The sequence below is a fragment of the Heteronotia binoei genome, chromosome 2, assembly GCF_032191835.1.
Source record: "Heteronotia binoei isolate CCM8104 ecotype False Entrance Well chromosome 2, APGP_CSIRO_Hbin_v1, whole genome shotgun sequence".
NCBI lineage: Eukaryota > Metazoa > Chordata > Lepidosauria > Squamata > Gekkonidae > Heteronotia > Heteronotia binoei.
The window spans coordinates 76548511-76563430 of NC_083224.1; the positions used below are offsets into that span (position 1 = coordinate 76548511).

The 14920-nt window shown below is 42.7% G+C and overlaps 1 protein-coding gene across 1 annotated transcript in view; it reads left to right on the forward strand.

Moving 5' to 3' along the window:
- The first annotated feature begins 7100 nt into the window (after positions 1-7100).
- DSTYK (dual serine/threonine and tyrosine protein kinase) overlaps positions 7101-14920 on the forward strand; it is an 87461-nt gene continuing 79641 nt past the window's right edge. Inside the window, exon 1 of the mRNA XM_060231332.1 lies at positions 7101-7545. Coding sequence (XP_060087315.1) covers positions 7257-7545 — 289 coding nt within the window. The 5' untranslated portion in view covers positions 7101-7256. The remainder of the gene's footprint in view (positions 7546-14920) is intronic.

Sequence of the window (14920 nt, forward strand, 5' to 3'; positions counted from 1 at the left end):
GGATGAAATCCACCAACTATTTTTTTTACAATACCCCTGATAAAATTAATATCAGAAGAATTAAGGATTGGTGAAGCAAAGGGAACAGTACAGTTAGTTATTATGTGTGTGCAGGTATCAGATATAATTTTTGGATAAGGTTATAGAGAATAAGCTAACTAATGTGGCAGTTAAAAGTTTAGTTGAACTTAAGGTATAATTTGTGTAGGAGACTGTAAAAGGAAAAACAGTGGCTCTCCAAGCCATTAATTAAATAAGTGTTAAAGTGGTTGTATGAAGGGAAGTATCAGGGAGTTCAAGCCAAGATGGATATAGGAAATTTGTGTGTTTAGGAAATTTTTAAATAAAACCTATATTGTGTGTGTGGTGGTGTATAAAAGTGGATTGTACTGCCTTGAAGAGGAAGGCTATCAGTTACTCTACCTTGATATACCTACTTCTATTTATCAAAATGCTGCTAAAAAGTTTGCCTCAGTCAGGAATAACTGGCTGAGTTATTATGTGTTATTTGGATCAGCTACTGTCCGTGCTGTTTTCTTTCTTCAACAGAAAAGCCTTGCTGATGCGAACGCTGTCCCTACACCAACATGGACTGGGTGACTGGGTTTTAGTCAAGACTGGAAAGGAAAGGCCGTTGTCTCAGCAGTGGTTAGAACCTTGCCAGGTGACACTAACAACGTAAACAGCAGTTGGCACAGCAGAGAGTGGCTGGATGTATTACACATGGTGAAAGAGGCTCCAGCAGCAGTGAATTACATGGCTGATAAATAAAATTGTTGAACGGTAGCATAAAATCACAAACAAATAACTTTTAATTTAAGTTTTCTAAGTGTTAAATGGACTCTAAAAAGATTGTTTTATATAATTCATATCGTTTGATACATTATTAGAACTTTGGAGTAGGAGTAGGTTGCAAAAGGGAGATTGTGTAACACATATAAGGTTAAGGTTTACCAGAATGACAGGTGGCTGGACCCTATCATGTCGAAGATTGTATCTGATTTTACAAAAACTTCTGTTAATAATACTGATATCTAAGGTCCAATGTCCTGGAACTGGAGGAAACACCTGGATCCGCCATGCTCATTATATGTTTCAGCAACATGGGAAAAGCTCTAGATTAATTTATGAGCGTCCCACATCAGTAGCAACGCTGAGTCTGCTACTTGGACTAATAAGTGAGCCCCCATTAGTAGTAGGGTCCTTACAAGCATTATCTCAACGATCAGAAAGCGAAATATTGTTTGTCTCCCCCTCAAATATAGGAAAAACCGGATTAAGGTGGTTTAGATACAGCAAGTTGACCCCAGGCTTATGTTTCTGTTGAATTCATAGTGGGGTATGGAACTCTATAGTGCCAGGCTTCAACCAGGCATGAGAAAGAATGAGCAAGCTGAGTAACTACAGTGCTTGCACAGACTACTTCTGGTTGTCAAAACCAGGAAATCATACATGGGGGAACAAAACTCTCCTGTGGGGCAAGACAACTCTGGGAGATATTTTTCCTGACATACCAATGTTCCAGGCTGATTATTCAGGTAAAGGTAGTATATGTTCAGGGATGAAAATAAAAGATCCCAACCTGTGGTTTTTCTTTGATAAGTGGGCCACTAATTATCATCCTGGGTACAGGAGAGGGGCATGTGTTGGGATAGGATTCTTAACATTCCCGGTGCAGGTGTTGCCCAAGCATTCCCGGGTAAAAAGGGAAGATCACCTCGGTCCCAGAGACGGACAGTTAGGAACAAATTGCAAAGATGAAGTAATTGTGGGCCATCAGCTCTCAGATGATGCAGGCAGCCGCATAGGGGGAGGATTAATAACAGGTCTTTTAACATTAGGAGCCTATCCAGGAATAGTGGCACAAGAAAATCGTAAAAGCATAATAGGTCTGACCTGTAGACTAGAGAAAACGGTGAATGCAACAGGGAAGGTCATCAGAGAATTGCAAACTGAGATAGAAGAATTAAGTCAAATCCAGCTACAACATCGGATGGCCCTAGACTATTTGTTAGCACAGCAAGGAGGATTCTGTAAGGTGATAGGAACACAATGTCATGTGCAGTTTCATGATTTAAACAAAAGCATAGAAATGCACCTACAAGAAATGCAAACTACTTCAAAGGAAAACTATGAGGGAATACAAAGTCCCTGGAACTGGCTTACCTCCTGGTTACCAGGCTGGGGGTGGCTAAAGAGCATATTGCAGATCGGTATGATCATAGTAGTAATCAGCATCATCTGTTGTTGTTGTCTCCACTGCTTACCGGTGTGTAGCAGTGCTTGCCAGTCAGCAATAAAGAAGCATACCAAGAAAGGGCAAGCTCAGCTGATGGTTGCAAAGTTTGAGAATGTTTCAGCTCAGGTAAAAAAATAAAAAGAGTAGGGATTGAGAGGAGTGAAATAATGAAATGAGCTGAAACAGGAGGAACCAAATGTAATGTCTTAGTGATTGTTAAGGTGCAAGGAGCGGAACCGGGTACAAACATTTAGTAACCATAGCACAGGGGTAGTAGCCATTGTTAAAACGCAGAAGCCGAAAAGAAATAACACGGCTGAACAAGCCATGGCAACAGTAAAGATTAATAGCAATCGAGATTAATAAGCAGCAAGTACGCAGGCGTAATCAAGTAATGAATATTAACTGACACACCCCACCTCGGGGAAAGGTAAATTTAAATGCACATGCAATGTATGTAACGGGAGGGGTACATATCAAGGAGGGGGTGAAGTAGGCGTGCCGGGTAGCCTGTACCCTCTAAGTACCTCAGCCTATGGGGAAAGGAGGAGGGACTCATCGGTCGGGAGTAAAGGATAAAATGGCATGTATGGAACTAATCAGGGAGCTCGTTGAAAAGCGACTCCCCTCTTTCTTGATATCAATAAAGTTGTATACTTCAAAGGAGACTCCCGACTGACAGCTCTTTTTCTTTGCATCTCCTGGAGGGGCCAGGGGAGGCAGCCAAATTGTCTCTAACATGCTTGTCACACCCTTGCTCTTAGTTCCACCCCCAAAGTCCCCAAATATTTATTGAGTCAGACCTGGCAACCCTGGTTGGGCTCTCTTCCAAACAAACATGTGTAAGATTGCATATCTTCAGGCTTTTCAGATGAAATTAGGGAAATTCTCATACAAACCCAATTGCTGTTACTGTGCCACTATCACTACCTTGCCACCACCTCTTGCACACTTGTAAAGTTCTCTGCCTTCTACATAATTTATTTTCAATAACTTTTCCTATAGAGGTCAGTGTAGTAGGGTGATGAAACCAGAAGCACCATAGCAATCAAATGATGTTTTATGAAACATTTCATCTCACAAATCCAGTTCTATATATTATATATCTGCAGTCCACACATATATATTGATACCTTAAGGTTACCATACTTTGAAAAGCAAAAAAGAGGTCATATTTCCCTACTGACTACTTCAAACAAGTGATTACTATGCAACAAATCTTATTTTAAACACCCCTAAATATTTAAGCTGTGATAAGTGCTACTAACAAAGAATATTCCTAACCTTCCAACCCCAAAAGAGGACATTTTCATCAGCTCTTTACAAAGACCCCACAGAAGATAGCATTAAAAAAACCAGGACATGTTCTCTGAGGACATCTGGTAACCCTAAATAACTGTTGGAATAGGAGGCTGAGGGATGAAAAGAGAAGGGAAACAAAGAATTTTGTGTCAGTGTACATGCTTTAGATTCAAGGTATACTAGAAGTACAGTGCAATTTTAAAGTTATACCATTCTAAACCCACTGATTCTAAGACACCTCCTTATATAATGGTCAGTACCTTAGGCAAGACAGGTGCTTATAGTTGGATTAGTAGCCACTTTATGACAGAAGATTGGCAGTCTCCAGGAAGGGAAGAGGTGCGTATGTTCGCCCATGTATTTTAGATATTAATACTTTAATCAATTTGTTGTTTGTTGTTCAGTCGCACAGTCGAATCCGACTCTTTGCGACCCCATGGACCAAGTCATGCCAGGCCCTCATGTCTTCCACGATCCTCTGAAGTCCATTCAAATTCATGTTAGTTACATCAATACCAGTTACCATATTATTTCTATAGTATTATGGTACCATGCTATCGGATTTTTTTTTTGCAATAATGAATACACTTCTACTTGCTATCTTACTTGGACAATTTGCAGGCCAAGAAGGAAGATCTAGAGTTTGTATCTGTGATAAGTCTTCAGCTGAAACTATTGAGCATTTCTTCTTTCTCTGTGTCATTTATTTGGACCTGAGAAGAAAATGTCTGGATCCTCATCTGAATAAGAAGCCTGTTAATTCTTCTAACTATCATTTAATGACTGTTAGCAGACATGGATTTTAATATAACATTAGATGTGTGTAAATATATAGCTGCTGCAATTAAACAGTTTGTTTTTAATGAACACTGAACAGCAATAACTTTTTTGTTATCCTGCTGTCCAAGGGTCATTTTGAAGAAAAATAGGTGGTGGAGCTAATCCAGGGATTGTTATACAGCTACACCTACTATTCAATGGACAAGGTAAGTAGGTGGGAAAGAGGAGCGGGAACCCTCAGAAAGGTTCAGGAGCTGTTGCACTCCTGTGAGCTCCTGCTGAATTCAAGGCCTGCTGCTGTCCTTTTCTGATTGAACAGACTATTGGCTTTAAGACCTACATAGAATTGATTGATTTAGAGGCCAGAATCAAAAAGTGGAGAAACCGCACAAAGAAGTTTGTTCTCCACAAGAAACACCCCTTGATTATGGCTTTCCAGTGTTTTGCACTGAGTGTCACATGTATGACTATTTGCCCACAGGACAGAAGTCTTGGGTGTGTGCTTGATGCAAGGAGCTCCTGGTCCTCAGGGAACGAGTTCGTACCCTTGAGCCGAGGTGACTGCCCTGGAGAAGCAGAGACGGTTACATTTCTTTGAGAGGGTGAACAAACATGTGAACAAAGGAGACCCGATAGATGTTGTTTACCTTGACTTCCAGAAAGCTTTTGATAAAGTTCCTCATCAAAGGCTCCTTAGAAAGCTCGAGAGTCATGGAGTAAAAGGACAGGTCCTCTTGTGGATCAAAAACTGGCTGATTAATAGGAAGCAGAGAGTGAGTATAAATGGGCAGTCTGAGCAGTAGAGGACGGTAAGCAGTGGAGTGCCGCAGGGCTCAGTACTGGGTCCCATGCTCTTTAACTTGTTCATGAATGATTTGGAGTTGCGAGTGAGCAGTGAAGTGGCCAAGTTTGCAGATGACACTAAATTGTTCAGGGTGGTGAGAACCAGAGAGGATTGTGAGGCACTCCAAAGGGATCTGTTGAGGCTGGGTGAGTGAGCGTCAACGTGGCAGATGAGGTTCAATGTGGCCAAGTGCAAAGTAATGCACATTGGGGCCAAGAATCCCAGCTACAAATACAAGTTGATGGGGTGCGAACTGGCAGAGACTGACCAAGAGAGAGATCTTGGGGTCGTGGTAGATAACTCACTAAAAATGTCAAGACAGTGTGCGATTGCAATAAAAAAGGCCAACACCATGCTGGGAATTATTAGGAAGGGAATTGATAACAAGTCAGCCAGTATCATAATGCCCCTGTATAAATTGATGGTGCGGTCTAATTTGGAGTACTGTGTGCAGTTCTGGTCGCCGCACCTCAAAAAGGATATTATAGTATTGGAGAAAGTCCAGAAAAGGGCAACTAGAATGATTAAAGGGTTGGAACACTTTCCCTATGAAGAAAGGTTGAAACGCTTGGGGCTCTTTAGCTTGGAGAAATGTCGCCTGTGGGGTGACATGATAGAAGTTTACAAGATAATGCAAGGGATGGGGAAAGTAGAGAAAGAAGTCCTTTTCTCCCTTTCTCACAATACAAGAACTTGTGGACATTCGATGAAATTGCTGAGCAGTTAGGTTAAAACGGATAAAAGAAAGTACTTCTTCACCCAAAGGGTGATTAACATGTGGAATTCACTGCCACAGGAGGTGGTGGCAGCTACAAGCATAGCCAGCTTCAAGAGGGGATTGGATAAAAATATGGAGCAGCGGTCCATCAGTGGGTATTAGCCACAGTGTGTGTGTGTGTGTGTGTGTATATAATATATATATATATTTTGCCACTGTGTGACATAGTGTGTTGGACTGGATGGGTCATTGGGCCTGATCCAACATGGCTTCTCTTATGTTCTTATGCACTTTCAATCCACTTTCAATGCACTTTGGAACCAGATTTTACTATATGAAACGGCAAAATCCACTTGCAAACAGTTGAAGTGGATTGAAACGGTATTATTTAGCATGCATGGAAGCACTAAACCAAGTCAGACTTCCTAGAAACCCGCCAAGTTTTCCCAGACCATAGAAGATTCTCATATTCTCAACCAGGGCTTTTTTTGTAGCAGGAACTCCTTTGCATATTAGGCCACACACCCGATGTAGCCAATCCTCCTGGATCTTACAGTAGGCCCTGTAAACTTTGCATATTAGGCTACATCGGGGGAGAGCTTATTAGGCTATTATTACCCGACATGGGGGGCGGGGGGGCGGCTGGGAAGTCTCTTCGGCCTGGGCTCCATCAGTGGAGGTGGCAGGTTAAGCCGTGAGCTGTGCCGCACGTTCAGCCACTACAACCGGCACTTGGGGCGGTTGCAGCACAATCTGTAAACCCTGTAAACTCTCCCCCCCCCTCACGCCCCGCCCCATGTAGCCTAATATACAAAGGAGTTCCTGCTACAAAAAAATCTCAACTACACTTAAATCCACTTTAGATATAAATTCCCGTTTGAGAGAAGGGCGGGAGTGGGATGAGGCCCTGAATTAAATGTGTAGATATAATTTAATTCAGGGCCTCATCCCACTCCCGCCCTTCTCTCAAACGGGCCAAATGCTTATTAAATGGAATTTCGGAAACATTCACGACTATAAATCCCATGGTACATTTCGAGAAGGCGCTCAGAGCATCTTCTTCGCAAATATAAGCATTGCAATGCCGCCATTCAACTAACAGAGGGAGTGGCAGCCTCTGTTAGCCTGACTACATTCCCCACAGTGCAAAGCGACCAAGGGAACGGAATGGGGTCCGCCCCTCGGCTGCCTCCCCCTCCCCGCCAGAGCGCCCGGATAAAGGTTCCGTTCCGTGCGCAGTGCGGTTCGGTGCTGCTGACAGGGGACTAGGAGACCGAGCTTGGGGCCCGCCCGGTGACAGCAGCAGCCTGGCAGTGTCCGAGTCCCCGACGTGGTGGGGAGAGGACTCGGGGACGGACGCCCCAGAGGACGACATGTCGGGGGGATGGGAAGTATCTTCGGCCCGGGGCTCTGTCAGTGGAGGTGGCGGGTTAAGCCGCGAGCTGTGTCGCACGTTCGGCCACTACAACCGGCACTTGGGGCGGTTGCAGCACAATCTGCGCGACACTAAGAATTTCTTCCGCGACATCAAGTATTCCCAAGGGCTCGCCGTATTCCCCATCTCTGGCATTGGGCCCGCCGAGGAGGAGCCGCCTCGACCACAGCCCGCCCCCTCAGCCGTTGAGAGTGCCCCTAGTGGTGGGGGTGCCTCCCTGCAAGCCGGTAAGGCGCCCTGGCCTATGAGGGTGGGGGGAGAAGGGCGTTGGGAGGAGGGGAGGCAATCTGTGTTGGGTTTCCAGCTCCATAGTACGGCAGGGAAAATCCCATCAGGTGCGGTTTTTCTCATCCCCTAAACGGAAAAGGCCCAGTTTGGCGGAATTCCCCCCGTTAGGCAATCGGTGCCGCACCGCCCTGTGTGTTCCATATGGGTAGCAGCAAAATAAAGCAAAACTCCAGCGGCATTTTAAAAGTTAACTACGTAATATATTCTAACTGGAATCCTGTTTGGCTGCATGACTTCAGGAGCGCTTACTTTCCAAGGATGGGGTGGGAGAGGCAGATCTCCGGCAGCTGAAGGGCTTTGCGCTACGAAGGATGCAATTGATGGGGGGCTGATATGGTGAGGGTGGGGATTTCCGGATTAACCGTTGGCAAACGGGCGCTGAAAGGGGTCTGCGTTGGCAGGTATGTGCTCTAGCAAGCTGGCCAAAGCCAAGGAGAAAAGCCACAGCAGCAGGCCTAAGCGTTGCCATATTCCGTTAGGCATGCTGGTTTTAAATAGATGTTGTTTCTTTGCATGTGTGTGCGCATGTTTGCATGATGTTCTTCTCTCTCTCTTTTTAAGGAGGATAGCCAGTTTCCTTTGGGGCATTCTTGATCAGAATGACACTGCTGCCACTAGACAATTGCATAGTCTGTTCCCTTCCCCTTCCTTGAGCTGTCAGGGCAAAATGGGAAGTATGTCTTGTATTGTCATGGTTTGTTTTACTTTGAATAAACAGAAGTCAATTGTTAAAGAATAGTAAAGCTTAGGGCAACATAAGGTTTGTTAGCCTTTAAGGTGCCACCTTACTCCTGATTTATTTTGCTGCTACAGACTAACACTGTTACTTCTGGGGGATCTGCTTGAAGAAGAAGATATTGGATATATATCCCACCCTATACTCTGAATCTCAGAGCGATCACAATCACCTTTACCTTCCCCCCCCCAGACACCCTGTGAGGTGGGTGAAGCTGAGAGAGATCTTGCAGCAGCTGCCCTTTCAAGGACAACTCCTACAAGAGCTATGGCTGACCCAAGGCCATTGCAGCAGGTGCAAGTGGAGGAGTGGGGAATCAAACCCAGTTCTCCCAGATAAGAGTCCGCACACTTAACCACTACACCAGACTGGCTCTCTGAATAGCAATTTAAATGACACATCTGTTTATTTTTCAATGCATCCTTTCCCACCTTGTGGTATGTGGCTGTTATTGTCCTATCATGTCCTTTACTCCAAGACGTCATGCAAGGTAATCATCACATTAATATAGTGACTCCAAAAAAGCAACAGCAGGACAGAAGGTAAAGATGCTGTTAGCATTTTATATGTGGGCCTTGTGTAGTCTTCGTGGCTGGCAATCTTCAAACAGTTATCTGCTGAATTTCCAGTTATTGTAGTACTCATGCTGATATTATTTTGTTGTCTCCCCCACGTGTGGACTGTTTTAATTGGATTCTGAGTAGGTGAGAAGAAATGCCTGTTGAAGCTGAAAAGGGTAGAAGTTCTTGGGCTGGAGTGCATTGTAGAATCCTGCAATTAATAATCTGATGAATATAATTGGAAGTGGTATATAGTCTGGACGCATATTGTAGGGCTTGTAAAAGAGGAAGTGAAACAAAGTGGAGCCTTGGGATGAAAAATAAAGTAAGGCTAAAATTGGGGTGAGCGTCTGAACAAATGAATGTATGTCATATCACTGCTGACTCATCAGGAGTCTAGGTGATTTTAACTACCCGCAGATTGATTGGGTCAATATGTGTTCTGGTCGAGAGAAAGAGACTGAGTTTCTAGATGCTCTCAATGACTGTGCTATGGAGCAGATGGTCACAGAACCTACCAGGGATGGGGCGATCCTGGATTTGGTCTTAAGTAATGCCCAAAACCTGGTGAGAGATGTAAAAGCGATCGCACCATTTGGGAGCAGTGACCATAACGTTATTGATTTCACTATTTGTATAAATAGGGAGTTGCCCCAAAAGACCAGCACAACCACGTTTAACTTTAAAAGGGGTAAATTCTCTGAGATGCGGAGGTATGTGAAGAGGAAATTGAAAGGAAAGGTAAATACAGTCAAAACCCTTGGGGAAGCTTGGAGGCTATTTAAAACTACAATCCGAGAAGCATATATATCACAAGTTAGGAAAGGTACTAACAGGTATAAGAGAAGGCCTGAATGGTTAACAAACAAAGTAAAAGGAAAGAAGGACTCCTTTAAGTGGTGGAAAGCTAGTCCAAGTGAAATTAATACAAGGGAACACAGGCAATGGCAAATCAAATGTAAGACTGTGGTCAGGCAGGCAAAAAGGGACTATGAGGAGCATATTGCAAAAAACATAAAGACCAACAATAAAAATTTCTTCAAATATATTAGAAGCAGGAAACCAGCCAGGGAGGCAGTGGGGCCCTTGGATGACCAAGGGGTCAAAGGATTACTGAAGGAGGTTAGGGAAATGGCTGAGAAGCTAAATGAATTTTTTGCCTCCGTCTTTACTCTGGAAGATGAGAAGTGTTTGCCTGCTCTGGAACCACTTCTATTGGAAGGGGTGTTGAAAGACCTGAGCCAGATTGAGGTGACAAGAGAGGAGGTCCTACAACTGATGGACAAATTAAAAACTAATAAGTCACCAGGTCCGGATGGCATACATCCAAGAGTTCTGAAAGAACTCAAAGTTGAACTTGTGGACCTCCTGACAAATATATGTAATTTTTCATTGACATATGCTTCTGTTCCTGAGGACTGGAAGGTAGCAAATGTCACCCCCATTTTTAAAAAGGGTTCCAGAGGAGGTCCGGGTAACTACAGGCCAGTCAGTCTGACTTCAATACCGGGAAAGTTGGTAGAAACCATTATCAAGGACAGAATGAGTAGGCACATTGATGAACACGAGTTATTGAGAAAGACTCAGCATGGGTTCTGTAAGGGAAGATCTTGCTTCACTAACCTGTTACATTTCTTTGAGGGGGTGAACAAACATATGGACAAAGGAGACCCGATAGATATTGTTTACCTTGACTTCCAGAAAGCTTTTGATAAAGTTCCGCATCAAAGGCTCCTTAGTAAGCTCGAGAGTCATGTAGTAAAAGGACAGGTCCTCTTGTGGATCAAAAACTGGCTGATAGGAAGCAGAGAGTGAGTATAAATGGGCAGACCGCAGTGGAGGACAGTAAGCAGTGGAGTGCCGCAGGGCTCAGTACAGGGTCCCATGCTGTTTAACTTGTTCATAAATGATTTGGAGTTGAGAGTAAGCAGTGAAGTGGCCAAGTTTGCGGATGACACTAAATTGTTCAGGGTGGTGAGAACCAGAGAGGATTGTGAGGCACTCCAAAGGGATCTGTTGAGGCTGGGTGAGTGGGCGTTAACGTGGCAGATGAGGTTCAATGTGGCCAAGTGCAAAGTAATGCACATTGGGGCCAAGAATCCCAGCTGCAAATACAAGTTGATGGGGGGTGTAATGGCAGAGAATGACCAAGAGAGAGATCTTGGGGTCATGGTAGATAACTCACTGAAAATGTCAAGACAGTGTGCGATTGCAATAAAAAAGGCCAACGCCATGCTGGGAATTATTAGGAAGGGAATTGAAAACAAATCAGCCAGTATCATAATGCCCCTGTATAAATCGATGGTGCGGTCTCATTTGGAATACTGCGTGCAGTTCTGGTCACTGCACCTCAAAAAGGATATTATAGCATTGGAAAAAGTGCAGAAAAGGGCAACTAGAATGATTACAGGTTTGGAACACTTTCCCTATGAAGAAAGGTTAAAACGCTTGGGCCTCTTTAGCTTGGAGAAACGTCGACTGCGGGGTGACATGATAGAGGTTTACAAGATTATGCATGGGATGGAGATGGAAGAGAAAGAAGTACTTTTCTCCCTTTCTCACAATAGAAGAACTCATGGGCATTCAATGAAATTGCTGAGCAGTCGGGTTAGAATGGATAAAAGGAGGTACTTCTTCACCCAAAGGGTGATTAACATGAGGAATTCACTGCCACAGGAAGTGGCGGCGGCTACAAGCATAGCCAGCTTCAAGAGGGGGTTAGATATGGAGCAGAGGTCCGTCAGTGGCTATTAGCCACAGTGTGTGTGTGTGTGTGTGTGTGTGTGTACAAATTTTTGGCTACTGTGTGATACAGAGTGTTGGACTGGATAGGCCATTGGCCTGATCCAACATGGCTTCTCTTATGTTCTTAGTGGTTCACTTTGCATGCTTTCAACCCTGAATCTATGCTAAATGTGTAAATAGTTTGAATGATTCTTTCCTGATCCTGTTTAGTTCTGTGAATCTTCCCACCACAGGTTAAGTTTTGAGATATTTAAAAGCTTTTCAAATGAATTTGAAATACTGGTTGGGTGGAGCATAGCATTGAGGCTTGAGCTGCCGTTTTACACACACGTCTTTGAGAGTGGTTACAGTTGAACTCATGGGATTTGAAGCATGCCCGGGACCAGGCTGATTGCATGCCTGTTAAACTAAAAAATTGAGGATTCCCTCTCCACTGTAATTGTGTTTCATCTTACTGAAAATTTGTTTTCATGTTCACATGCTGCCAAATTTCCTGCATGCAATTGTATAAAGAATGTTTGTATCTGCAGTTTCATGGAGAAGTGCAGTGTGAACTGTAAGTGATTGCAACAATTCCTGTGATTTTTGGTAGTGCTTTTCTCAGCAATTGCTGTCAAATGTATGCCTTCACTGTGGTTTCTCAGCATAGTTGTAAATGTGTGGGAGCCAAAGGACTGGCATATGTGAATTTGGTATTCATTTGAAGGAAATGCACTGTTTGTACCACTTGCATGAATTCTTCCCAAGGCTATGTTCTGGAGTGGGAAATTACTTGGGAATGGTTTATTTGGAATCTATGGGAAACTCTAGGTAAAGATTTAAGTTTATACAGCAAATTTATTGACTGCACAACTTGTGGTATCAATGCTGTTTCATTTGTTGAATCATGACAGTGCTTAATTTGTGAGCAAGTAGTTTCACTGCTGTTTGCTCTAGGTGTCACATAAATGAATAGCCATGATGTTGTGGCTGTATTTATATAATATCCTTAACTGTTTCTTTGTTCAGTTTGAAGTCTGGAAGATCTTGAAAATATGGTTCAGCTAGTTTTTATTACATTTATGATGACCCAGAATGCATTACGATATTATACCCTAGATCAGGAGTGTTGAACTCATTTGTTATGAGGGCTGGATCTGATATAAATGAGACCTTGTTGGGCCAGGCCATGTTAGGTAGCAGAGATATCAATTTATAAAGGACACAGACAAACATATATATGTTTGTCTGTGTCCTTTATAAATTGATATCTCTGCTACCTATATACCTACCTTAAAACATGCTTAAAACGTTAGCATTTGTTGGTATTAAAGGTGCTTTCTTTGTATCTCTCCCATGGGATCCAGGGAACTGGGCAAAGGATGCTCTGGCTCTTTCCTTCTCCAGGGGAGGGAGAAGAGGCTTGGCTCAGTAGCTTTGCTGTGCAACTGAGAGAGTCTGAAAAAACAATCTGTGCCTTTCCCCCTTCCTTCCCAAGGGAGGAGACTCAGTCAATGGAGAAAATAGAAGTTTTGTTCTGCAGCTCCTGTACAATTGAGCAAGCCTTGCAAAGCAAGCTGTTATGCAGAAGGAAGCAAGAGATAGGGAGAAGGAAGCAGATGATAGCCAGTTGTTTGGGGGCTTGATAGGAGCTGTCCGGGGGCCTGATTCTGCCCCTGGGCTGCATGTTTGACACCCCTGCCCTAGATGTCCATTATATGGCCAGATCAGTTGAAACAAGGTAGAGAGCTGTCTTCTACCTTGAGGTTTAAGTGAGGTTTAAGGAATTCATTTAGAAGATAGATGCTTTTTTTATGTAAACAGAGTGTCTACAACATTTTGGGCAAGCTGTAATTATAATAAAATTGTTAACCAGTGGGAAAATCTGCAGTATTTTTTTTTATGCAACAATTTATCTTTATAAAATAAAGATATGTTTTAATAGGCAAACAATTATGAGACAAATAGGCAAAATGTCTGTTTAAACTATGTAAATTAATGGAGATCTATCTCAGTTTTATTTTCAGAAAAAAATGGCTGCTCAGGACTTCAGCATTCATGTCTGCTTTGAGTATTTCATCGAGCATTCCCTTATTTAAGAAATTAAATGACATTTTCTTTTGTGGATCAAGAATTGTCCTGGAGCATTTGACTCTTAAGTGTCCACATGATGCCTCTTTAATAAAAACTGAGGGTTTTGTTTTATAGATGGGTTCTTTTAGCAAGCCTTGTACTCAAGTGGAAAGTACTCTAAATTTCATGATGTCTGTAGCTGCTGTAGACTACAGGAGACTATAAGAATAGTCTGCTGTGATTTGGCTAAAAACAGAATCAGTATACTACAGTCACTAATGTGCTTAGCTCTGTGTATGAAAAAAAAGGAAAGTCAGTTGGAGCAGTTCAGTGTGGCTTGTAGGAGTTTATATTTACTTGACTTCATACAAGGCTTCTTCATACTTATCCTACATGACAGCAAAAGGAAAACATATACACAGTTCTCTCTCTCTCGGCTTGGCTTGTAGAATAATAATTCACACATTGTTGAGAACTTCACCATATGCACAGGTTGCAAAATAGGCATTTGTGGTGACTTCACGTATAACACTATATTTTGTCTTCTATGCTTGAGTAGTTAAAATGTCACATCAGAAATGATCTTCATGTAGACTCAGCATTTGGGCTGAAACTGATGAGCTCCAAGATCAGTAGTTTAAAGCAATCATTGAGTGCTGTAAATTGATTGGAATGGTGATACTGTGGGAAGGTAGTTGAAGGAGAGTAGCTGTGTTGGTCTGCAGTAGGAGCAAGATTTGAGTCCAGTAGCACCACAAGATTGCTACTCAAGAGTCAAAGCTTCCTTCATCAGATGCCTAATGAAGAGAACGTTAACAGTCTAAAGCAGGGGTGTCGAACTGATTTTTTTATGAGGGCCAGATCTGACCTAAATGAGACCTTGTCAGGCTGTGCTATGTGCCATAAAATGTAATGCCAGGTAGTGGAGAAGTAAACTTTATAAAGGACACAGACAAATAAAATTAAAGATTTTTTAAAACTTAAAATAAAATATGCGTAAAACATTGGCACTCCTGCAGTATTTTGTTTATTTAACAGTCTCTGATAGCTGACACCTCTTGTTCTTTTTTTAATATATTTTTTATTATTATTATTATTCATTATCCATTTCTCTACATGCTTTCTAGTATCCTGACACCTCTTGTTCTGAATTATTGCATCCAAATCAGGAGCCAATGTCTGTGCTGTAGCAATCTTAAGTATGTTGTTTGGGTGTGTATC